The 26,577-nt window shown below is 35.7% G+C and overlaps 1 protein-coding gene and 1 pseudogene across 2 annotated transcripts in view; both read right to left on the bottom strand.

Annotated features, from left to right (window-relative positions):
• The window catches only part of UBR5 (ubiquitin protein ligase E3 component n-recognin 5), a 143,428-nt gene that overhangs the window by 8,541 nt on the left and 108,310 nt on the right, over positions 1-26,577 (bottom strand). For both annotated transcript variants that reach the window (XM_029222473.1, XM_029222475.1), the window contains exons 35-55: positions 22,950-23,073; positions 22,218-22,329; positions 21,125-21,256; positions 20,494-20,751; positions 19,950-20,218; positions 19,566-19,777; positions 16,700-16,930; positions 16,142-16,215; positions 14,753-14,925; positions 14,544-14,657; positions 13,410-13,630; positions 11,894-12,014; positions 11,696-11,794; positions 9,201-9,444; positions 7,654-7,765; positions 6,865-7,009; positions 5,725-5,855; positions 4,258-4,318; positions 2,028-2,203; positions 1,748-1,832; positions 214-369 (exon numbers count right to left, since the gene is read on the bottom strand). In XM_029222473.1, the coding sequence (XP_029078306.1) occupies positions 214-369; positions 1,748-1,832; positions 2,028-2,203; positions 4,258-4,318; positions 5,725-5,855; positions 6,865-7,009; positions 7,654-7,765; positions 9,201-9,444; positions 11,696-11,794; positions 11,894-12,014; positions 13,410-13,630; positions 14,544-14,657; positions 14,753-14,925; positions 16,142-16,215; positions 16,700-16,930; positions 19,566-19,777; positions 19,950-20,218; positions 20,494-20,751; positions 21,125-21,256; positions 22,218-22,329; positions 22,950-23,073 (3,250 nt within the window). The remainder of the gene's footprint in view (positions 1-213; positions 370-1,747; positions 1,833-2,027; positions 2,204-4,257; positions 4,319-5,724; positions 5,856-6,864; positions 7,010-7,653; positions 7,766-9,200; positions 9,445-11,695; positions 11,795-11,893; positions 12,015-13,409; positions 13,631-14,543; positions 14,658-14,752; positions 14,926-16,141; positions 16,216-16,699; positions 16,931-19,565; positions 19,778-19,949; positions 20,219-20,493; positions 20,752-21,124; positions 21,257-22,217; positions 22,330-22,949; positions 23,074-26,577) is intronic.
• On the bottom strand, positions 24,389-26,170 carry LOC114895643 (annotated as a pseudogene).

The following is a 26,577-nucleotide window of genomic DNA, read 5'->3' as shown; positions in this document are numbered from 1 at the left end:
CTATAAACTCTTCGACCTCTCAGTCTGTCTCACTAACTCTCCATCCATTCATCTCTTTCTCTCCATCTCCTACTGTGTCTTTTCTCTCTCTGTGTGTGTGTGTGTGTGTCTCTTTCTTGGTCCCTATTTATCTAAATTGTTTTTCTATATGTCAAGCACGACAGACTAACCAAATTCTCCTGCCAGAATCAGAAAACCACACATTTGCTTTACCTGTCCTCCACCCTCTTCTTTACACAGGTCAATTGCAAATGCCAAATCCATCGCTGAGAAAACAGCATCAGCATCTGAACTCTGAGAAGCAAGTATTAGTTGCCGCAAACTCTCATACATCACAGGGTCAAAAAAAGCAAAATCATGCCAATTGACCTAAGAAAGTAATCATATGAAAATCAATTATGAAAGAAACATCTTAACTGAATTCATTAGTAAGCTGAAATCTATGATAAAGAATTTTATCTAATTTGAAGATTATTCTTTATCAGCTTATCTTCCACTGAATATAACTGATCTAAAGAGGTAAAATTTTAATAAGTCTTTGGCTCTGATAAATACATTTAATTTTCAAAGCATGAAAAATATGCATTTTTAAAAACTTTAAAACCAGGAGTATACTAGTTTTTTTTTTAAGTTGTAAAGTAATTTATTTGTAGAAACCAGCACTAATTATTGCAAAGTGATTATGCCGAGCAACTGGTCCTAAGCTAAATACACATCCTGTTTAGCCTTGACAATAATCATAAAATACAGATTATTAATTCCAGATGATAAATCTGATGTTAGAGGAATCCAGTAACTTGCTGAAGGTCACATCATTGGGTTAAACTTGAGTCTATTTGATTCCTTAATCTTTTCCATAAACCCTGTTAAAGGCTCAACATTTCTATGTTGCTGAGCTTTAAGTCCAGTTCTTTCTCTGCACAAGAACATTTTAGCTGGAACACTTTAAGAAGTCAATAGAGTCAGAGTTTAAAAAGAAAAAAAAAGAAGAGGAAAAATATGTATCATAGTATGATATGCTGTAATAATAGAAAATAATATTCACCAATGGGTTTGAGTAAAGAAAGTTATTAAGACCACAGCTTTAACAATGCTAATCATATCCAATGTGTGTTGTGCATCCCTAGAAGAGACTGTAAAATATTTTGTTGTTTTGTGATTATAATTAGTATTATGCATTAATTTAAAGGATGTCGTTTCTCTCCCCCAACCCCCTGTCGTAAAGGAATGTACCAGCTGTCAAACTATCAAAACACATAAAGAAAATAACCTAATGCTGTCACCCAGAGATAACTATCAAGCATACTATGCTATATTTTCTTACATCCTTTTGTCCCTCTAGCCACCTACATCTTGTGTATATTTTTGAAACTGGGAATGCTCTTTTCAATACAATACTACTTCTATTGCCACTACTTGCTAGAACTTACTGAGCACTATGTGCCAGGCGCTATACTGTTTTCTTTACCATTTTATAAATGGGGAAATATGCCATAAATGTCAAGGGATTTGTCTGCAACAGGATCCAGGTCTGTCAAACCCTCCAAACCCACCTGTGTGTCACCCATTCTTCTATGCTCTCTCCTCCATGTATTCAGATTTTCCCCATGCCATTAAATGTTTGGAAATGATTTATAATGGCTATAATGCTTTAAAATTTAACATAATTTAATGCTATATATATAATTATTTTATGAAAAAAATTTTTTGCAATGTAAAAGCAGTTAGGTTCATTAAAATCACTTACTTTCCTACCAAGCAACACTTTAATCACATGTCTATTCAATGTGATAGGACATAGTTCATTCTGTAACAGACACAGTCCAAGAATCCTAAAAATAAAAAACAAGCAAATAGTAAATTCAAAAATAACTCCAGAACACATAACGCCCCACACATATATAATATACATAAAATATGTTGAGAAATTTTTATAGTAGAACATATACACATTTTACAAACTAATATATTTTAGAAAGTCTCATAAACTGAAATTTTAAAAAAATTCAAATACAAGATTATTTTACCTGCCAATGTTTCTGAAACAATTCAACCTTGCTTCTGTGTTTTTGCCAGGCCTTGGAGTATAAAATCCTCTTTTTCCAGGTTGGTAAAACAAAGGGGCATTGTCATCACCATCATCTGTGTCATCTAAATCCATATCTACTACACTTCGACTAGAACCATGACGCTTTCTGTTTTCCTAATAATAGAGTATCAGAGATTAAGACCCAAGATTGATTTATTTGTTTGTTTATATTTTAGTATATGTGTCTACAAGAAAAGGATTATTTTTTATTAAAAAATGCCATTATAACTCTCTTTAAAATTAACAATAATAATAATCCAGATACCCCCTCCAAAAAAAATAACAGTAATATTTTTGACATTACCCAAGATTGATTTTTAACAGCAAAACATATGAACTGGTTCTCTAAATTACTTAAATATAAAGTTTGATAGGTAAAGCCACATGCATATTTAAATGTAAATAAACTTTAACTCATTCTTTCAGAATCGTGATATACAAAGCTTGTGCCTGTTAACTTCTCTATCCATTTGAGTAAAACTATTTAATGAAAATCTGGTAGCTTCTTTCACCTTGATTCCTTAAATATATTTTCCTCGGATATAGAATTCTGGATCGACAATTCTAAAAGCACTTTAAGGATGATGCTCTCTGTTGTCTTCTGGCCTTCGCAGTTTCTGATAAGAAATCCACTGCCTTTCAAATCACTGTTTATCTATATGTAAGGCACTATTCTTTGCTTCCTTATTAGTTTTACAGCAGCTTGATGATGTATCTAGACACAGTTTTCTTTCAGTTTATCCTTTTTAGGGTTCACTGACCTCCTTGAATCTATAAATCTATGTCTTGCATCAAATTTGGGAAGTTTTCAGCTATTATTTCTTCAAATATTTTCCTGTAACAATCTCGTTCTCCTCTTTTGGGTACTCCAGTGACATGCATGTTTGATATGGTCCAACAGGTCTCTGAAAACTGTTGTTTGTTTGACATCTTTTCTCCTTCTATTCTTCAGAAGGGATAATTTCTATCTTCAAACTGACTGATGAATTTTCCTCTGTCATCTTTGTTCTGCTATTGACCTATTCAGTGAATTTTTTCTTGCATACATTGTACTTTCTAAAATTTTCCCTTGGTTCTCTAGTTTCTATTTCTGAACCTCTACCTTTCCATTCATTTGTGTTTATTTACCTTTATCTCACAGAACATGAGATAATGTCTTTGATAATTCTAACAAGTGGGTCATCTCAAGGCTAGTATCTATTGGTTCTCTTGCCAGGAGAATTAGTGAGTCTCTGTTGGTTCTTTGTATGTTGAATAATTCTGGAGTGTATCCTGGACATTTTGAATACTAAGTTGTAAAACTCTGGGTCTTGTTAAAATGACATGGAGAAGAATGTTGATGTTTTTTGGCTTTGGTAGGCAATAACCTGGTTACGTTCAGCTTGGAAGTGTCATCTTCTGTGTGCAGTGGTTCCATTACCAATTAAGTTTTCAAAGCCTTTTAATTATACTATTGGGTCTGCCCCGCATATGCACCATATGGGATAGTCTGGGACTTGGACAGTGATTTATACTATAGTTTATTTCTTAAAGCATGTACTACCTTCCAGTTAAGATGGAGTAATGGGGACCAGTTTTACTCTCCTGCCTGAAACAACGCTTCAAAATAACAGTTTTTCAAATTTTGACTTCCCTCCTATCAGTGTGCTGTTGTTTACTTTTCAGAATCCTCAAGCAGTTCCTTTTTGTATTTTGTCCAGAGTCTTTAGTTGTAGTCAGTGAAAGAGATAAGATTATATCTTGGCTGGCACTGAAATTCTCAGGTAGCTTACAAATTGAAATGCATCATGCACTTTAAAAAAGCCTTCTTACTGCTATACCATATGTCACATTTTCTCTGGATCTCTGCTGCTTACTGGAGGAAGGAGACCTAGGAATCCACAGGACTACTCTCCTTCTCTGATATTAATTAATGACATCTCTAATTTAAGCTTAATTCAGCCTGTGCTCAAGTGGAGGCAGCCAGTGAGTGGGGTTACACTGAACCCTAACTCAACCAGTCTTGATTCTGTATATGACACCTTTATACTAATCTTTGCTTTTTCCTCTACTGTAATCAAGCATTTTACTTACAAAGACATAGTTTCTTTGTAAATATGCTTTCCTTTCCCTTCTGTAATTTAAATTCCAAGTGCTTATTATTAGCACATGTACAAAACATCCCTTACCTGTACCTTTTCTGAGGAGTCTAATAACCCAAGATCCAGGATACTATCAGCTCCATTTTCCCTAAAAACAAACAAACAACTTTCACATTTCAGATAACTGAAATTCTAGAATTTAGTGTAGAGAAAACCACACGCATTTAAACTTATAAGAATATATAAATACATTTAAGTTTTGAAGTAAAAAAACATCTAGGACACTTACTAGTCTTAATGCAGTTCTAGGAACAAAAATGTCAATAATATACACAAAAACACAGGATGCTACATGTATGATGCAAGACAATGAACTAAAGGCTACCTGATTTAAGACAAAATAAATGCAGTCTTCATAGGGGAACTGAAACTTGAGCTCAGGGGAAGCATTGTAAAAGAACAGAAAAATGTTCAGAAAGCAACCACAATAGGAATCAAATGCTCTAGGGTATTTAATTATTCTAGAATACTAATAAATCCACTGTTCAATCCATAAAGCCAGGTGAAAGCAGTCAATATTATATTCTTGCATTTCAATAGAAAACACTTCTAAATTAGCAACCCTTACATATATTTACAAATATCTTTTTTATCAAAAACACACATTATTTGCAACTTTTTCTATAATGGGCTAAGCTATATCAGTGTGTGTTGATACTTCCAGAAACAGCGAAGAGGAATAAAGACATAGTACATGAAAGTCAAGAGAAGAAAAATAGTAGTAACAGCAAAGAAAATAAACTTCTAGCAATAGTCTTCGGCTTGGACCATTCAAAGGCTCTGAGACAGGTAAATAGCTGGAAGTAAGTGGCTATTTAGTTTCAGGGCTTAGCCTACCCACTTATCCATCTCTAGGACTATATCTAATCTAAGTTCCTCATTCAATATCATGACTAGGAGAAAAATAAACAGACATTTTCATCTAAAGTAACACTTCAAAGCCTTAAACTGGATATCAGAGTAGCCCCAGTAGGGCACAGATTAAGTATGGCATATCTTCCTGTCACTTTTACCTGTCACCTGGGGAAAGGAAGGATAAGTAATTTAACTGTTAGATATTTTTAAGTTTCATATTAAAACAAATATACTACACAATAGAAAGCAAAAACTTGCATAATTTTTAAGATAAATCAGGAGGTCTAAAAGAAATTTCATGTTTATTGCAAGGACCTCAGGGATTACACCCAATTCCTTGAGGTATTTGGCCTCTGCCATTAGGGGTATTCACATGGAGAATGAGATGTACTTCTTTATAAGTTAGTTTCTAAATAAGGTTCGTAAAAAATCTTCAGAACCTAAAGTGACTGCTAAAATTCTGCCCTTCTAATACATGTGAAGTCAGCTGTCTCACTCATGGATTTTAAGCCATCTCTTAAAAAGCCACTTAAAGTCTTGTACTATTTAGTATAAATTTTAAGATATGGTGACAGCCACATCCTAAAAATAAAGTAGCTGATGTTTAAACTAAAATGTCTTCCCAATTGTATACATTACCGTCCATGTGCAATAATGAGTTCCATGGCTTCATCCACTCTTGCTCTCAGAGAATCTTCACTTGCTAGAAGAAGCAGCAGCTGAGCTGGGGATAATTCCAACAGCATGCCAGTGATTTTACTTGCAAATGCCTGTAAATGACAAACAAATGTTATTTGCCTCTACTCTCTGAAACCTCTTGTCTAAATCAGCAATCTTTTATCAGAAAAAAGAAAAAAGAAGAAGAAAATGTAAGAAACTTGGGTAACAAATAGGAAAAAAAAATTCTGAACCAGTAACAGATTTTATTAAATTGGAAGCTTAATTATAGAAAACTTTGGTAGGGAATTAAATAGCCTATGCACTAGCAGTCTTATTAAAGCTAGTTTAATATTGGGTGACAAGCCTTTTTTAAAGGTTTTTGATACCCATGAGTAAACATAAAAATACTCAATTTTCATTTTTTTCCCTTCCTCATCAGAGACCTGGAAACATTTTTTTCATTTAGTGTAGCAAAAAGGAGGTAAGAAGTGAAGGAGGGAGGAGGAGAAAGAAAAAGATGCCTATATTTAAGGCTAAGGATTCACTGAAATATAATTGGTTGACTCTTGTTTTACTATTCTTTTGCTATAACATGTACATATAGTTATGTATAAAGACAAAAAAACACAACTAGGTTATGTTTCATATTCCATGAAAGAAACCTCTGACAGAATATTCAAAATAAAATCTTCCTGTCATACGTATCCAGAGTAACGTACATATAGCGGATTCACTTCATTGTACAGCAGAAACTAACACAACACCGTAAAGCAATTTTACTCCAAAAAAAAAAAAAAAGAGTAAAGTACACTATTTGCAATGTGTTCTAGCTGCAAAGTAACAATAATTTGTACAAATAAGGGTACAAATAAATACAATGAACAGATAATTCCTTAGCACACAAGGAAATTACTAGGTAGAATGCCAACCTGGCATAGGTAGTAAAAACATCAAGCTATATATAATTACTCTCCAGTAAGTCCTGCTTCTTTCCCTCCCTAAGCTTCCTTTTTATTGCAGTCCTCAACCACATGGCTTTCCAGTAGCTGGCAACTTTTCTTAACTGAAAACCAAAAAGGGCACAGCCAGTTAAGAGGTAGCTAAGTACACCATACATACTGGTTGCATTGCTTGTACACGGGGATAAAGTCTCTCTCCGAGCGCCTGACGATGTGCTGGCAGAGGATCAGGATCATCACTAGGATTTCCTTCAGAGGCTGGTCTGAAGGGCCTAGTGTCGATGGAAAGCTGTCTTCTAAAATCCCTGAAAGATGAACAAAGCTATTATGACTTCATTCCCTTGTCTGCAAAATGAAAATATCAGTGCAACTAGTAACAAAGTTGGAAAACCAGAGCATACAGTTAGCTCCAGTTATGGTACTAGGGTAGAAGAATGCCTAAAGAATGATGGTGGGGAAATAAAGATTATCTAGATTTTGGCACTCGAAAATCCATAAATCTGCAATGCATAGGTTAATTTGATTCTAAGGGAACAGGACCTTAAAATACCAAAAATCAAAAGTCCACCCACATTTACTGGAAATTTTAGTCAAAAGTAAAATGCTACCCATCCTAACACATGAAAAATTACAGGTTTAAATAACACAATTGCCACAATTAAAACTTTAAAACAAATTTAGGAAAGCATGATATGAAGTTAATAAAAATTTCAAAAAATTAGTAACTTGAGTGGGATAAATAAAAAGCCAATATAATTTCAACTGCCTCTGGGTTTTTAAAGCAGAATATTTTAATAACAGTTGGTTAGACTTTTTTAGTTACAATATATATATCCAATTATTAAAACTTTCATTTTCTAAAAGTCCATAACTGAGACTCTTATTTACAGGCCTACCTCCAATTCATCCAGAAAGATGGTACTCAATAAAAGACACAAAATCATCTCACCTATCCCGATCTCTCCGAGAACCTGCTCGCAAGCCACTACTCCTCCTCATCTCCCTTTCTCTCTCTCTTTCCCGATCCCTCTCTCCTCTGTTCCTTAATCTCTGCATTAAACCTGGAAAAAAATATGAAATGCACTTTGTTTAGATGAATGTAAATGCAGCTACTTTAAATGTTAAAGTCAATGTGAGGACATGAGACAAACATAATAAGAACATGACAACTGTAGATCATCTTCCTTATCATCTGTGTAAGTGCCTTTCTCTCACTCTCCGTATGGTTTTGAGGGTTGGGGGTGATTCTGTAGAATGAACCTGGTAGGTAATAAATGTTCACTCAGTATTTGTTTAATGAATTTATCCCCTTGTCATGTCAAAGCTGTAAAATAATATGTAGCAACTGGGGCTATGTTAGTTCCACCATAAATAATGCTGAGATTTCTTACATATTTGAATATCTTCTCTATTCTTAGTTTTTGGCATTAAAGGCATTATAGCCACCCAGCTATTATTATTCTTAAAACCTTAAGCATAAACCAGGGTATGGTTTCCTAAAGAGTAAGCAGAAAAGTTATTTCTGAAACATCATGACTTCCCAGGTTTCCTCATTCACACTTGACAATTTCTTTTTATTATAGGACTATAGAAATTCAAATGGTGAAACTAATGATGAAAGGCTGAGGTACTCTCCCCATCTTTTCATCCTCAATTCTTTCCAGAGCTCATTCAGCTTTTTTCCAGACCTCAGTCAGCTTTTATGGTGCCAGTTTACAGAACCCCAGTAAGATACAGCTACAGCCTAGGTAAAACACAGGATTTTGTTAGTAACTCCTTCTCCCTCAATTACTACATCCATCCACCTACAAGACTGACGATCTTCTGCCCCTACCTTACATGAACCCCCAGTTTCAACCTTTTGTAGTTTTCACACATTTTTAATATGCTAATTGTAATCCTGAAAATTAGGTAAGAATCCTAACCCCAAAGTGCTGATCCTCAAGGAGGCAAAGCTTACACCAGGATGTTAATACAGAAAACCTTCTTACCAAAAAACAAAGTCTTGCTAAATTAAACAGTGAAGTTGGTGACACAGCCAACTTACATTTGGTTGCAAGCTCCATCTCATTGGAGACTGGAGCGACTCTGCAAATTATACTTTGAAAAGCACTATTCTAGACAATAGCATTTTCTTCTAAGTATCTCTACTTATTAAATACAGGGATTGGGGGAATCCTGCAGTTTGCTCTTTGAATTTTTATATTACCATAGATCTTAAACCTCCCACTCCCCAGACATTATAATTTGAGACGAAAAAAAATAGTACAATCACAACCATTTATGGAAATAAGTGTGGCAGTAAAAGAGCAAACTGGTAAATTGTCAATTATAGTAGTTTAAACACGATTAAACCATTAATCTAGAATAAAATGGTATAAAAGTGTAAATATACATTAACGTTCTCCCACTGTAAACATATATAACCGTGATTATCATTGTTTCCATTAAACAAGGAAAGAATCTGTATGTGCTTGTTACCTGTAGAGTACTTACTTGTATGAGTGCCTTTGTTGGCATTTTGGATACAATCTAGATTTGGCAGTTTTTCATTGGACAAAAATGCTTGTGCAATGGCTGTATAAAAACTTCGTGCTACACCACTGCCCTCTCCTGGTTCATCCTTAAATGTAACTTTCACCCTATGTACAGCCATAGGTGTAGTAGCACATCTTCGACCAAAGTGATTGTTAAGTTGCCTCATGGTCTGCTGAATAAGAAGATCTCGATCCCGATCAACCTATTAAAACACAACAAAAAGTAGTAAATTCAGTGTTGGAAACCACCTTGAAATTTTTCTATGTAAAATCTGAAAATCTAATTTTAGCTTTCCCTTGACAGCTGAAATAGCTACGAAGTATTTGGGTTCTCAAAAGCTTATATTCCAAATAACACTCTCATACAAGAATATCTTACATTAAATCAGGAAAATGGAATTTAACTCAATTATAACATTTTCTTAAAAGGTCTACCAATTTGGTAATATAGCAGGATAAACTGCAAGTAGATCAAAGTGTAAATTTTTTTTTTTTAATAGTGAATCCTAGGGAAAAAAATCATAGGATATTCCTTTGGTGGCAGAATACCATAGCAAAGTAAAAGAAAAATGACAAACGGGAAAAAACATTTGCACCTTCTATTACCGACAAAGATTCATGTGTAGTGTATATATACACCTAGCGTTTCTAAAAAAATTGAGGAAAAAACACTTTAATAGGAAAAATGGGCAAGAAATGTCAACAAACAGTTCCCAGAAAAAGAAGCAGCCATAATATATGAAATGTATGAAACAAAGTTTAACTTTGCTCATAGTAAGAGAAATACAAATTTAAACTATATTGCCTATCAGATTGGCAAAAATCTAAAAATCTGACAACAAACTGCTGGCAAGACTTTGGAAAATCAGGCCTTCTTGTGTTCATGTTGAAAGTGCAAATATATACAGACATTATGTAGAGGTATTTGCCAATATTTGACGAAATTACATATACACATGCCCTTTGACCCATGTCTATCTATCTCAAAAACACGCTAGCCAAATAGAGAAACACACATAAGGCTATTATTCATCACATATCTATTTGTAACAGCAAAAGACTGGAAACAAACCCAAATGTCTATCAATAGGAAACCGGATGAAAAAAATTGATACAGCCATAAAATGTGGTGCTAACACTAGGTAGCTGGAAAAAAAGAAGGCACAACATCTCTCTATATATAGAGCCATGGCTTTCTCTCTAGGATATACTGTTAACTGGGAAAAGCAAGATGGAGTAAAATGTATAATAGCATGTTCAGGGTGGGAGTGGGGGAGAGAGGTGCGTAATGAATACACACAGGATTATATATTTTTTGAAAGGTGGGAGGGAAGTAAGCTAAAAACAAGAACAAAAAAAACCACCAAAAACCCGAAAGGGGGCAGGGGGAATACAAAGTAAAAGAGACAGGAATGGAAATTAGATTTCTCTGAATACAACCTTCTTCTATAGAGTTGACCTTGCAACTGTAGATATTTTACATTAACTATGAAACATAACAAAGTCAAAAAAAGGAGAGAGCAATCCCTAAAAAGTGAAAGCAAAATGAACTGAAAGGCCCTAATTGTGTGGGGATGAGATGGTAGGTAGCAAAACCACACAAAAGGAATTATTTCAAGTGACTTTAAACAATGTAGTTTGACTGTACATCTCCAACTGGATATGCTCTAAGAACAAAAACTGCAAATAAATCTTGGGCTATTTTCAATAATCATTTTGTTGGTAGTGGTGTTGATGTTATGATTCTAAGACTATTGTATGCATGCTGTGGGATAAAAGCAAATGAGTAATTTTATCAGTGTTGCTGGGAAGCTGGATATTATTCAGTTCAGAAGAAAGGAAGTAAAGACTGAAAGGTGAAAATAAAACAAACTTGTGGTCCTAAATCTTGAATTTGAATTAGGAGTATCAGTATGAACTCATGAAATAATTTTCTTCTTCCTTTTTTAAAGGAGCATTTCCTACTAAAAGGCCTAGAAACAATGACAAACCCAACAGGCAGTGAGCAACCTAGAGCCCAGATTATAATCTCAAAATACAATTTCCTGCTAAAAGGAAGCAGGGCTTCTTGAAGAAATGGCTGATTTAAGGTCTGTGACAGAAAATAACAGAAAATGAGACATATCAAAACGTAAGGAAGTTGTCAAAGATTGGACTCTCACTAGCCACAGAAAAGATAATTTGAGCATCAATGAAATGAAGCACATCCAAACAGTTTTAATCCATGTATTCATAATGATACTTAAACGAACAAACCCATTGCTCATCATTACAGGATGTTAGGAAACCAACTGCCAGAGATAGCCATTACTCTAAATTTGATGATTACCATTTATTTTCTTTAAATTTTTAATTACATAGTATATATCCCCTAAACAAAATTGTTATTTGTTTTTAAATTTTATATAAATAGCACACTGTATGTATAGGATTAGAAAATCTAAATACCTTTACCTCTAGTGATAAATCTCTTGACTGCTGATTTCTCAGTTTTTCCATTTCTCTACGGAATTTTGATTCTTTTACCTCGAAACCACCCAATTCAGTTAGGATCTTAAAAAAAACAACAACAAAACAAATGCATGACAGAATTATCCTCTGAAATATGTTCTTATCAGGCAGAATAGAATGTAAAGTGCTCAAAATACATACTGATCCAGGTTCTGCTCCAACATCTTCCATGAATACCCTGCCGAACAGTTCTAAAGAAAGGCGCCAACGTCCTAGCAGCATATCGTGGGAAATGACCATTCCCATGAAGCTACATTGTGGCCTGTAAGAAGTTTAAGGGGAGAGGGGGAAGCAGTTTAGGCAACTCTAAAAAATTCCTGGTTTTTGGTCAATAACAGTAATTACTTGGTCTTTTAATATTCTGAGATCTTAAGTAATTCAAAACCACATCCTCTCTAATGGAGAACTTTTCTATAGCTACTCGTTCCTTGGAGAACTTCTTAATTTTACTCCATTATTCCTTCTGTCCTTTACGTAAGGATACATCCCCAGGCTGGCTTCCATCTTCATCTTTAGTTTTACCTCCTCTCCTTAAAGTCCAGTGTCTGTCTCCACTAGATGATTCCCAGACCCCTCTTTAGTGCACAATGGACCAGAATTTCATTGTGTGAAATATATCCACTTCAATCCTACTCAGCATGGTGAAACTGAATATGGCCTCTTCACCACAGTGACAATGCCTCCTGATTTCTTTCAATAGTACCACCTATTTTCCTACTGCACGGACTTGAACAGATTTTAATTTATTCTTCCCTTGGTCCCTCCAGAGTGATCAAGTCCTTCATAAGTTTTCTTTTCCTAACCATGGTTTCCTTTTCATCCCCAAAGGCAATATTCTACTTCAGCCCCCTTTTTAACAACTAGCCAGAAGGAATAATAGCTTGTCTCTCTACCTCTAATTCTTCTCTCCTTCAATCTATCTGCTTCTACACATTCGAACCATCTCAGCTCAAATCATATTGTCTCTAGGAAGCTTGGGCCATCCCAGTCCCTAATTCTTCCTTGCCTTTTATGGTTGTTAGACTGTGTACACAAGATGTATACAGTTTCCTAAACTAGTTTAACTCCTCCTAAGCAAACCAAAAAGAAAAAAAAAAAATCTGACATTACATAACCAAAAATCATACAGCATAAAGCAGACACTCAACAAATCATTAGGTGATCAGCCATACTGAGTCACAGTATATACTAGGCAAATTTTTACTGGGAAAGCAAAGAACCTACCACTTGCAAGAGATTTACTAAATGTGAACCTGGCAAAGGAGTGAGCCCAAACAAATGTGAAAGTCACAAATCTATAAAGCTCTTTTTTTCACATGTTCCCCTCCCATAGCTGAGCTCCTGCTAACAAGTGTATAATTGGCAATTTGACATGGATATATACTTTAACTCAGTACTGAACGTTAAAAACAGAGTCAGAATTCCTTCAGTAAAAGGAGGAGAAAATCAGAATGCCAATCAATCACAAAACAGTCACAAAAAAACAAAATCCAGAAAACTCTAAATTTCTGATTATAAATTAGGAAAACACAAATAATATTTCATCCTATTATTTATATACAAAGAAAATTATAAATTTTCTAAATAAAAACTCTTACAAAAATTATAATAGCCATAAAGTAATAACATAGAAAAACTATCTTCACTTAGCAAGTACCTGAAAGATGTAAGAGGTGGCCCTTCACTTTCAGTCAGTCCTATTTCTGCGAGTAAACTGCTTTTCAGTTGTGCAGCAAGATCGTGAGCAGATGGCCCTGGTTTTGAACTCTCAGCTTCTTCTGGCACCACATTCTGTTCTTCCCCTTCCTTTTTTTGCCGATTTTGCATGTTTGTTACATTTTTCAAATTGGCAGCATAAGACATTTTAGTTGGAAGAACCTATGAATTTTTACATTTAAATGTTAGATATTAAAAAACAAACTGACTAGATTTCCTTTTCAACTTACTAATACTCCACAGAGATCACATGGCAGTTAAATAATTCCCTTCTGGCACTTCAACTACAAAGATGCAATCTATTTCTTGTCTATCTGATTCCCATGGATGAGCACCAATTCCAGTGCATTTACCAGAGCAGCCTCAGAGAACTTTCCAAGGTATCTTTATAATATCTATGGTTACTTAAGTGTCTTATGTGCATAAAATTCTCCTTTATCACTTAGATAATAAAGAAAATTCTATTCAAGTACATGTCTTCTATATGCCCACTCTTAAATGGTGTTATTACTTTTTCACTGGAGAAACAGTATAGTATAATTTCAGGCTCTCAAATCAGACTTTCATCTAAAAACTAGATCTGTCATTTCACTAGTTGTATTATAACAACAGACATTCCCACGTGAAATTTATGTAATCTCTCCAAGCCTTACCCATAAAATCAGGATAATAATGTTTTCTACCCAACATGGTTGTGAAGATTAATTGAGACAGTGCCCAGGAGATAGAATTATCCAACAAATGTTAGGTATCATCATTAATATTACTTTATTCCCATTCTAGACTCAAAAAGAAAAGTTACAAGCCAATATTATATATGCTCATATGTATAAAAATTTTAAATATTCAGCAGAATTACAACAATCAACTCCGGAACAGGCAAACACAGCAAGTTAGTCTCAAAGCAGACTAATGACAGTACTGGAATTCCTTTAATTATGTTATAAGGCAAGAATTTCTGATACGTCTGTTATTTGGGTAAACACAATATTCTGAATGCATTTCCAAAAAACTAGACGCTGGGATAAGTGTTCAACTCACAAATATTATATTGCGAAGATTTTTACTATCTTACCTCAAGGCAGTTTCTATCCACTGTAACTTCCATTAAGCATTTTCCACTGCTGGCAGATGAAGAATAAAGACCCTGACTTGGACGGCCAAAAAGATCCTCCTTTCTAGCATTTGGCTGGAATTTTAATAAAAATATTACAGTTACATTGAACACTTTAAAAAAGTAAATTCAACTAAAAAGAAACCTTAAGCCTAGTTTATGTGAATCACCTGCAACAGATGTGGCTGATCAGCCAAGGGGATGGCTTCAGCTAGAGGCACTTCAAATGGATTTGGGGGTATACACCCAAGGAACGTCATGGAGTCGGAGCGTCGGAAAAATGGATGGTTTTGGCCAGTTTCTGCGGGAAGAGAGTCATCATCCTTATCATTCAAAGTAGCACCTAAACATAAAGAGATAAAATGTTTTTTTAAAAAATTAATTATTGGGGAAGGGTAAAAGGATCTACATCTGCTCAATCCAAAATTCTTGTTATCTCTTTATAAAATTTTAATGCCACTCAAAACAAGTTGATAGTCCAAAATTTTGATAATATTTTAAAGTGGTAATTCAAAATATTGGTTTAAAATGGTTACAATGATAAATTTCATTTATGTGTATTTTAACACAACAAAAACTTGCAAAAAATATTAGCAGTAACAAATACTGTTCCATTTTGTATTGGACAGACACTACCCACATCCACCTCTTCTCTCTCTAGAGATTTAGACCTGAATATAGCTAGTTTCCTGAGCATGTTCAGGACCTGGCTCACTGATGACTCCACCAAAGGGGCTAAAATTTGAGCATCTGCTTACTTTTAAGTTCTGATTCCTCTATATAAGAAGATAAACAGAGAAATGTCTGGGCAACTCATGCATCCCAACAGGAAATCAGCACACCAGCACCAACTCCCATTAATGGAATAAAACTTTTGTCAGTGCTTACAGTATGCTGTGAAAATAGCAGTGAGCTATGGCTGGGTTCTCAAAAAATAGCAGTTAAAGTTAAGTTGTCTTTCCCAGGCCTGAATAAAGTACTACATGATAATAAGAAACAGGCAAGCAGACTATTTGACCCCACTAGAAAAGTATTTTAATTCTACTTGAAATTATACCTGAAAGCTACAAATAAGAGTGTAGAAAATCCCCAAATTTCTTGAATTTGGAATATTTTCTCTCTTTTTTATTGCATTAACTGTTGAGTTTTGATGAAATAGGGAGTTATAACTGGTATTTTCCATTTTCTTGACTCAGTCTATTTTGCATCAGTATTAGCAAAAGTTCTGCTAAGACTTTATTCAAATGTACGTAGTACCGACACACTTAAGAATAAAGGTAAACATAAAACTAAGAGAAATGCAAAGGAGAGATACAAAGTCAAAATAGAAAAAATATTAACTGTTGAAAAAGTTTATAATATTTCTTTAACTCATCCTTATTTATGAATTAATGCAAGGATATATAAGGAAAAATGGACAGAAAATGCAAGAAACGGGACATAGAGAAGAAAAGAGAAATTCCCACCCAGACAGAAAATAATGAAGTTAAAAAGCTTGAAGGGGAAATACTGAGGCAGCCATTTCTTGAAGTAGATTAGCAGATTTTCTGTACACTAACTTTGATTGGTGTCATCATCATTTTCATGTTCTGAATCTTCATTATCAATACCCAGTTCCAAGAGTTCTCGTGTCCTTTAAAAAGACAAGTGAGTCATTTTACATGAAGTATTTTGTGCTGTATGAACAGGAGCAAAGGTGATGCAAAAAATACTGAAAAGGTTAGTTTAGTATCTAACCAATTTCAAACACTGGGATAAAGTTTCAGACTCTGGGAATGGTAGACTAATCGGCCAAATGTACAACAACTACAAAATAGGTTCAACAGAAGCAAAAGGCTAATCACACCAAGAAATAGTGAGTGCTTACACAAACTCTAATAGAAAACATGATAAAACAATCAGGACAAACTACCTCCAGCATAAAGCTTAACTGGATTCTTAGGTTTCATGTGTTAAGTGAGGAGTAGCTATGGAGAGTGGCTGGATGGACTCAAGCCCACCTGCCCACATGTAATGTTCCTGTTTGCAATGTTCTCCTTACTCCAAAAATCAGACAATGTACTAATGGAGACCACAGCAAGTATTTCTTAAAACAATCTCATGGCAAGTATGGCTACCTTTTGCGTTCCAGCTGAGGTGTATCCAATGTTGTCTGCTGATTCATTGCTTTAATCCAATATATAAGGGCTTGAAAAACATATGCCACATGCTTCAATGAGCAAACATCCAAAACTGGAAGAACATCAGAATGCTCATCATTATGAGACCGCATTAAAGACAGAGCATAATTTAGGAAGTCGCCTCGAGCAGACATCATTCCTTGACGGGCACTAAGCAATGTGGCACGTCTGTTGGAGTAAAAAGAAATGAAGATGTTTACAAAAAGAACACAAATGTGAAATGTACCACTGTTATGAATATGCAAAATTAGGAACTGAGACTATCCATAAATAAAAACTCATTACGCCTGGGCTCTGCCTTAGAAATATAACCATTGTATATTATTTACAGTACTGTATACATTTATAAAGGAAAGAAATTCCAGCGTCCTCTGGATTGGCAGAAGGTACTCCTTCCCCAGAGACAGTGGTTCTCAAACTTCAGTGTCCACCAAAATTACCTGGAGGGCTTGTGAAAACAGGTTGTTGGACCCACCTCTATGGGTTCAGTAAGAATGGGTTAGGGTAGGACCCAAAATTTATATTTCTAACAAGCTCTTAGGTGATCTTGATGCTGCTATTCTGGGAACCACACTTTGAGAACCTAAAAGTGTGCCTAAAATGACACCAAAGGCACAAGCAACAGAAGAAAATAAAGAGCACTGGACTTTACCCAAATTAAAAAACCTATGTCCTTCAAAGAACACCTTCAAGAAAATGAAAAGACAATCCACAGAATGGGGCACAATTTCTGCAAATCCTGTATCTGAAAGGAAGTTGTATCCAGACTATATAAAGAACTCATAAAATTCAATAATAAAAACAGAGGCCAATTAAAATGTATAAAACATCTAAACAGACATTTCTCCAAAGATACACAAATGGCCAATAAGCACATGAAAAGATGCTCATCAGCCATTACAGAAATGTAAATCAAAACCACAACGAGAAACCACTTCATACCCACTAGGATGGCTATAATCCAAAAGACATATAATACCAGGTGTTGGCAAGGATGTGGAGAAATTAGAAACTTTATACTCTGCTATTGGGAATGTAAAATGGTGCAGTCACACTGGAAAACAGTCTGGCAGTTCCTCAAAAGGTTAAAGAGAGTTACCATGTGATCCAGCAATTCTACAATTAGATATATACCCAAGATAATTGAAAACACATTATCTACACAAAAAACTGTACACAATCTGTTCACAGCAGCATTATTCATAATAGTCAAAAGGTGTAAACAACCCAAATGTCCATCAACTTATGAGTGGAAAAACAAAATGTGACATGGAATACTAGGAAATAATGTATTGATACATGCTAAACATGGATGAACCTTAAAACCATTATGCTAGGTAAAAGAAACCACATATTGAATGATTCCATTACATGAAATGTCCAGAATAGGCAAATCTAGAGAGACAGAGAGTAAATCAGTGGTTGCTTAGCTTAGGATTAGAAAGTAGGGGAAAACGGGAGGTGACTGCTAATAGGTATGGGGCTTCTTGTGGAAACGAATAAAACATTCTAATACTAATTGTGATGATGGTTGCACAGCATACTCAAAACTATGGAACGGTATACTTTAAATGGGTGAACTGTATGGTATGTGAACTACATCTCAATAAAGCTATTCTATTAGAGTGAGAGTGGGAGCAACACAGAAAAGGGAACCCTATCACCAATGAAAATCTATTATCAGAAATCTGTGTTCTTTGGCGTAGTGACTAGCCTAATGAAGACAAGACCTGTGTCTATTGGTGGAGCAGGCTTCCTAGGACAGGAAAGCTGCTGCCCCTCAAGTCTTTATCTCTAATCCAGGTCTTTTTGCCAAGCATTCAATTTTGCATACTAAACATTTCCACTAAATCCTCTCCCAGTTCTCAACATGTTCAAAAGCAGGTATGTCCACTCTACTCCTCTAGATTTTTCTTTTAATTTTTGTATTAGTTATTCAGAATCTAAATTCAGAAGATGTAAATTCTGCCTCCTCCCCGCTCCATACCCCAACACGGCCCTAAGTTCTGTTTGTAATGATTTCAGCGCTCTCTCCTCACTGGCCCTTCACTGCCCTACTTCGGTGACTATTACTTCTCTTGTAGACTCCAACCATAGTCTTGTTAAATTTCCTAAGCAGTCTCCTAGACCCTTGTCTTTCCTCCATTTATGGTCCACCCAAAGTAGCAAGGTTGTTTAGCCTGAGCCAAAGCTAGAACCAAATTCTAGGACTTCGACTTCAGGGATGGGACATTTTCACTATATAGCACTGCCACTAATCTAGTTTCAATGTGTGGGCTAATTTCTAGTCTTGAAAAAGGTCATTTTATAACTGAATAGAAAGAACACAATAAATACATAAACAAATATACTTTAATTATGATTCTACAGGAGGTAGAAAAAGAAATTTGATTTTAGAAACCAAAGAGCAGCTTAGGTAATTACACAGACTTTCTCCTTCCCAAGTACAAAGTATATTCATATTTAATCGTGGTCAAAATAAGTCTTTCTATGAATATATGCCTTTCAAGGGGGGAGGCCTGGGGAATGAGACAAGGCTGTAGACCAACTACTTCAAAAATGAGAAGAATTTAGTATCAGATTACTACAACATGAATGAATTTAAAAAAAATTTTTTTTAAATAGCTTGGATTATAACTTATTTTGCTTCAACTACACAACGGTTTAAAAGAAGTAATGCAAGGCACGTATTTCCTCCTTTACAACAGAGTGAGGTCCTATGTAATAGCAATCAAAAACCTCTAAACTTCTAGGCTATAACGGTTCTGTCTAAACATACAAGCATAAACAAAGAATTTCATACCGTCTGCCTTCAAGCGTTCGTAAACTAGCCTCTTCTCGTGCAGTCATCCTTTCTCTGCGAGCTGAGTTCTGAGAAGCATGAAGAGGATGATTGGGATGTCCCGGATCACCAGCAGATGCTAATGCAGAACCATAACGTAATTGAGCTTCAGTAGAATCCATAATACTGACCATCCAGTTCCAAGTGGGAATAAGCTTTTCTTCTACATAGTTCTACAAAGACCAAACTAAAACAGTTAAAACTATCCAGATAAAGTTAAGTTCGATAGAGTAGTATGATACAGACATTTAAGTACTTGTAACATTAATTCCCATTATACTGGAATTCTCATAACAGACAGCCAAAAAATATATTTGAATGAGTAACTTTGCAGTGGTTTCATACCTGTAAATTTACTGCATCTTGGTAAGTCAATTTCACAGCTGCTGGAATCTGAGAGTACACTAGGTGATTATACTTAGGAATAAGCCCCATCAAATCCGAGATTTGTCTGATGACAATGCTATAAGCCCTGGCTAAACTGCTTGCAGACGTTAAGTAGCTGCTGGCATTGCTAGCTTCCAAAGCAGCTGCTGCAGCTGCAGCACTCGTGCTGATGGTACCACTCCGGCGTAAGTTGGAAGGATCAATATAAATCAAACCTGCTGAACTTGCTATAAGGGAAGAAAAAAGGACAACCATAATAAGCTAATGTTAGCTGCTAACTGTGTTTCACTAACACTGTATATATTTAAATAAGCTAAAAGATCAATTACATTAGTAAATGTGGTAAATGAGCATTTTCTTAAACCACACTAATTTCAGGGAAGGGAATTTTGTATTTGAACTCAGCAAAACAATGAAGAACTATTCTGAAATTATTTAATTTGTTCTCTAGAGGAACATGCATAATTTTTAAACCTTAGGAACACCAAGTTTACAGACTTGCCTGCTGGTGTGGATGTGCTAGAAGGGGCTGTGCTAGCCGCCCGCTGATGTTGGGTGTTGCGGACAGCCCACTGCATGGAACGGGGAGCTTGGGCCGCACCGTTGGCATGGGAGCTATTCGTGGTTCTCTCTAATGGCTCATCAAGCATAAAGGTCTCCTGTTCTATGTCGTCACTCTGACTACTGCTGCTATCAGAATCACTCGAGTCATTTGATTGCGAATCATCTTCAGAAAAGAAGGCAGGAACACTGCTCGCACCTAAGTTTTTAATTTTTAAAACCAAAATCATTGTGAGTTTGTTGATATCTAAAATTACAGTGTACCCCCTCATTCAGGAAAATATACATATTAAACAGAATGCCAGACTGTATCCAACAGTCCAAAAACCCATCATTGAAATAGTTTAACTAGAACTCTTAAATGAACCTTAGAAATAATCCATTATTTAAAAACCAGAAAAGCAAAAAGTCATTGAAATAATAATCTTCTTCACTAATATCTATGGAGAAATGAAGTTAATAAAAGGGTTAGCTACCGCTGTGCATATTATACTGAGCACAGTTTAACCAGTTAATTCTACACACATAGCCTTAGTTATAAGCAAGAAAGTTGCTAAGAGAAGGTAACATACCTGCTTCTGAGCCAGCAGTTGCTGCAGTGACAACACTTCTACGCCCACTAGCATTATCTTGGTTGCTATGGTTACTTTCACTGTCACTTTCTGTTTCAGCTGCTGCTAACAAGTCCAGCTCCATGTCACTCCCTAGCAAATATATTTAAATAATAAGAAAAGGTACAAACTCACTGGATCAAGTCAGGCTGATAAGCTAGAATATCGTAAGGGTGGGAACTGGGAGGGGTCGGGGGCCCGCAGAGAGAAGTGATAACTACTAGAGTATGCACGACTGCCTGCTTAGCAGAAGAATGACTAGGTAAATTATGGTACTCAGTAGACACAGTTTCAAAATCTGGCCTGCATAGCCTTAGGTAAAAAATGTTGGGCAGGAGGACTCCAGCTAGTGGACAGAGCTCTGGTAGCTCCACTGCTCCATTTTCATCTGTTTTACATATTGGGATTCCAAGAGGGGAAGGTTAAACATGTGTATCCTTTGTACTTCACATACACGTCAAAACATATTAAGTTATAAATTTTCAACATGTGCAGTTTATTGTATGTCAATTATACCTCAATAAAGCTGATCCCCAAAAGTCCATCCTATGGCTACTAATAAGAATGGTTATGATGACTACGTAGCAAAAAGGCCGAAGTCAAAAAAACAAAGTTAAAAAAAACTTACACATACAATATCTAAAAGACATGCATGGGAATGGGGCAGTACAGGGGAGGACTGAAAGTAAAAATACAAACTGTTAGCATCTGGGTGGGATTATGGGTTATTTGTTTTCCTTTTCTCTAACTTTTCAAATGTTATGTGGTTATGATTATTTTAATTTCTAAAAGCCTTTTAAGAAGAAAGTGTGAACCAAAAGGTAAAAGGAAAGAGGATAAATTATTTTCTACATGTAAATATATGAAAGTATATATATTTATGTTTACATATGTATATAGCTACCTCCTCAAATTCTGACAGATACTACAGAATCCCCTAGCAGAAATATGATGAACATTTCACTACACATCAAATACACTTTTCTCTCTATTAATATCTCTTAAAAGTACCCGACTTTCTCATACTGAATAATTTCTCAAATAACCTGCATACCGTCTTCATCATGCTCATCGTGTTGTCCCTCTGCCTCAGCATTCTCTTCCCCATGTTCTTCCTGTTCGTCATGATGATCCTCTTCTCCAGCCACACCCTCCACCACCTCAACCTAAATCCAGATCTTATTTGTAGACAATCAAAGTACATAATAAACCCACTTCTCTACCAGTACTCCTCCACAGCATTTAGTAAACTAACATACAAAGATCCCTAACTACAGGGAACTGTAACACTAAGCAGTTTTCAAAATTTTCAGTTGCTAGTGATAATCTGGTATCAAAAATTATGCCCACATATCCCAAAGTGTATGATTGCTGTCCATACACAGAGCCTTAAAATTATAAAAATTGTATTGGGAGTATATTTTTTTTTAAACTTCTGCAATTATAAAATTTATATAATATGCAGTACCCTGTCCACCTTCGAATACATTGCACAAAACTACTAAAAACTCTTTTAACATTGAGAATATCTTTTCTATGAACCCTTAAGTAGAACAAGTTTATGTTTCTAATTTTTTATTATCCAGTAAATCAACATACTAACATATTTTAAGATGTATAACCACAAATGAGAACATATAACAAAAGTCTAAAAGGTGGAAGCATATACATGTAAGCTATTATTACTAATAGTAGTTTATTAGCTATTAATAAACTTGTGACTACTTTCCCCTTCCCCCCCAAATAAAAGCCTCTCATCTACCACAATTAAAACAATTAAAACCACCTCTTCCACATCTGCTGAAACAATATCGTCCTGTTCTTCATCTCTGCCCCGAACAGGCTGTGACTGGCTGATGCGCCTCTGCTGTGGATTCCGGATGATGTAGGACGACTGAGATTGACTGGAGCTGTAAGGAATCAGGTTATGAGCATACTGCTGCCACACCTCTGATATACAGCTCAGACGGTTTATGCTTCTCAGTGTTACTCAACGTGATTCACTTGCTAGGATGCCGTTTTAAATCTGACCTAAAATTTCTTAGAAACCGACAATAATTAATCTATAGTATATCAGATAATATGAACCCCAAAGAAATCATTTTACCAGAGATTTAACTTATAAATCTCAGAATTGTTTTTACTTTTTAGTAAGTCATTTCAAATCTGTGTTAATGCACATACTTTTATGAGTCCTTCCCACTGAAGTATTTCTACGGGGAAAATTTTTCCTTTTCCACTGCTAAACCTTTCAACTTCCAAAGGCTCTGACGGCAGCATTCATCCACTAACAGAAGTGTTTATTAAAAGTAACCTACTCTTTTTAAAAGACTTGACTGACATGACCTACTTTGCATCAGCTTATTAACCACTGACTTGCTGATGAGTATTGAGAAAAAAATAAGTTCAAAAGTATGATTTTAAAATAGAATCATAGCAAAAGATGATTGGTGGCAAAAGTTTCACTTTCTTAAAAATGTGACTTGGAAACAGCCAAGTATGGACAAATGCCTCCGTTATAAAAGAGGAGAACCAGAGAATGCAGTTTAAAATGCAGGTCAGAGATCAGAAGATTGTTGTTTAATAACCCTGTGACCTAACTATTATACTTTATTTACAGATTAAGAAACACAGTCTAAAAGAGATGAAAGGACCTTTAAGTGTTTACACTGATAGTGTTCTTTCCTCACCTCAGCGGCTCTGAGAAATGAGAATCAAACCAGTTACACGTGAAAAGTCAACTTAGACACTCTGCTTTCAAATAAACAGAAATTTGCTGTTTAATACTAGAAATTTAAGTAACTGGTAATTCAGAGACAGTGGACTGAAGAGGCTAAAAGAAAATCTGAAGAGATAACACACGGTAACTAGTCTTAATTCGGTGATCACTTTATAAATATATCAAATCACTGTGTTGTATACCCAAAACTAATATACTAATATTTTTGAAAAAGGGAAAATATAAATAGAAAAGGATATTTCCAAGCACTAGGATTTCAACATTTTCAATATTAAAAAATAAAAGTCAACATTATGTCAAGCCACAGTCAATGAGTATTTCTTCTTTAAAAAAACATCCTGGAACAAACATCCACAAGTCCAATAGTGTTCTCAAAGTAGTTACTTTAAGAAGTTATGAACTTAGTAGGTAGGATACTGCCAATACACAGAACATATTATAACTCCCCATTTAGAAATGAGCTTCAGTTTTCTTCACACCATGATTTAATTTCTTTCCCACTTCCTGCCACAATGAAGCACCACAGTCCTGAAATCCAGTCTAACAGAAGTTGTTAAAATACTTTCAAGTTTTGGGGACTCCTATTTCCAGCAGTTTGCCAGATTGTGCAGAGAAATGCCTCTTGCTACGGAACACCTAAAAATACTAAATAAAATATTTAAACAAAAACAAAGCACAACTATCCTAGTGATAACGGTGCCACCATTTGCACCAGAGGTATCTGCTGGTGTCTCTTAGGCTAGAGTTTCAAGAGCCATAGATTTCACAGGTAAAGGTCTGGGGTCTAAGCAAAATAGAAGTTACGTCATAGAAATCCCCTCTTTTGTCCCCCCCTCACATACATAAAGCCAAATGTAAATCAAGAAAGAGCAACAGGTTTCAAGAGATTTACCTACATCAGCCATGGCTAGATGGGGACAGGAAAAAGTCTCTTCAGAGAACTTCTGATTACAAGACGGCACCTGTGAGAGTTTAGGACTGCAATTTGTGCTATGAAGTAGGGTGGGCTTCGGTGTTGGTTAATCCAATGCATCAACACTATCAGTAAGCACAAAGCAGCAATTTCGCTCTCTACTCTGCCATCTAATATACAGGGATATAGGAAAAAGGAAAATATCTATCTAGAATTACCTCCAAATATCTATAAACTTTAATAGCTGTGTGACGTTGAACAAATTATCTAACTGCTCTGAGCCTCAGTTTCCTCACCTCTAAAATTAGGATGATAGTGGGTATCTATTAGTTATTGGGAAAATTAAAAACAGATTTTAGATTAAATACTTAGATTAAATACATATATGATGCTTAAGAAAGTTCCTCAAGTTCATACTAAAATTTCAGTAACCGCTGTTATTATGAGACGTGGTTCTCTTTTTCTTTTTTTTTAAGTTTTCATCTATTTATTAAAACAAGATGTGTCTAGGAGTTTAAAATACACTGGACACCATTATCCTCTGTGAGTAATGCAGAGAGCCATTTAAAACGAAATCAACTTCACCATATTTTGTAACACTGGTCTATTAAGAGTGAATCCCTACCCATATTCCTAGACTGTAAACAATGGTAGAACACATTAGGGATCATACATAATAGACAAAACCCTTAAATTGTCTTATTTGCTTTATACAATCAATGCATATTTAAGCAAAACTGAATTCCTTATTAAGCAAACATTTTTGCATAAGCTGCCTTCTCTTTATCTTTCTGTGCCTTGATCTTTTGCTTGACTTTCAGCAATTCTGCCTGGATAGCTTTATCCTCTGGTGCTCTATCTCCTGAGCTTTCTTAAGATCAGCCAATGCTTGATCATATTTCTTTCAGTTCCTTCCATCCTTGGGCTCTACAGTACAGTGTTTCGGTATTTGCTGGATCTATTTCAAGGGCCTCCAAACAACTGTCGACTGCTCCCTGCCAATCGGACATCTTCAGTTTGCAAGCACCGATATTCAGCACACAGCTCAAGCGACAGGCTGCAGCTTTGCTCTACCTGCGTTCTCAGTAGCAGCCTTCAAGCCTTCCACATACCTTAAAACTTTTGTGTATTTTTTAATGGCCATCTCCCAGTTCTGGGATTTGAAAAAAGTATTTCAAATGTTTTTTAAGTCTTCCATTATTAATAAAATTTTATCTAAATCTTTTAAATCTATGTCTGCATCCTCGGGGAAGTCTGGATGACTGTCACCAGATCCATCCTTTGGAAATATTCCCCAATCACTCCCTCCCTTCAGTTCTCCGCATTCTGCAATAACACACCATTTGGCAGGTAGAGTAGAAACAGATTAATTAATAAGGACAGAAGAGTTTTAAAGAGGTGGAGGGAAGCAACATAAAAAGCAAAGCTATCAACTCAAGACTTTACACTCAATGGAGTGATATACACCAGCAGTCCCCAACCCCTGGGCCGAGCACCACTCCTGGTCCGCGCGGCCTTTTAGGAACCGGGCCCGAACAGCAGGAGGGGGGCAGGGAGTAAGCAAAGCTTCACCTGGGGCTCCCCACTGCACGAATTACCGCCTGAACCATCCCCCCCAACCCCCACTACCGGTCCGTAGAAAAACCGTCTTCCACGAAACCGGTGCCTGGTGCCAGAAAGGCTGGGGACTGCTGATATACACCATCTACCATCCAAGATATGGGAAATCCCAAAGACTGGTCAAGTGTGTACTTTTTAAAT

This window comes from Monodon monoceros, unplaced genomic scaffold (assembly GCF_005190385.1).
Source record: "Monodon monoceros isolate NGI ecotype Baffin Bay Population unplaced genomic scaffold, NGI_Narwhal_1 Super_Scaffold_14, whole genome shotgun sequence".
Taxonomy (NCBI): Eukaryota; Metazoa; Chordata; class Mammalia; order Artiodactyla; family Monodontidae; genus Monodon; species Monodon monoceros.
Note: the sequence above shows the minus strand (reverse complement) of the source record. Positions and strands in the feature narration are given on the sequence as shown.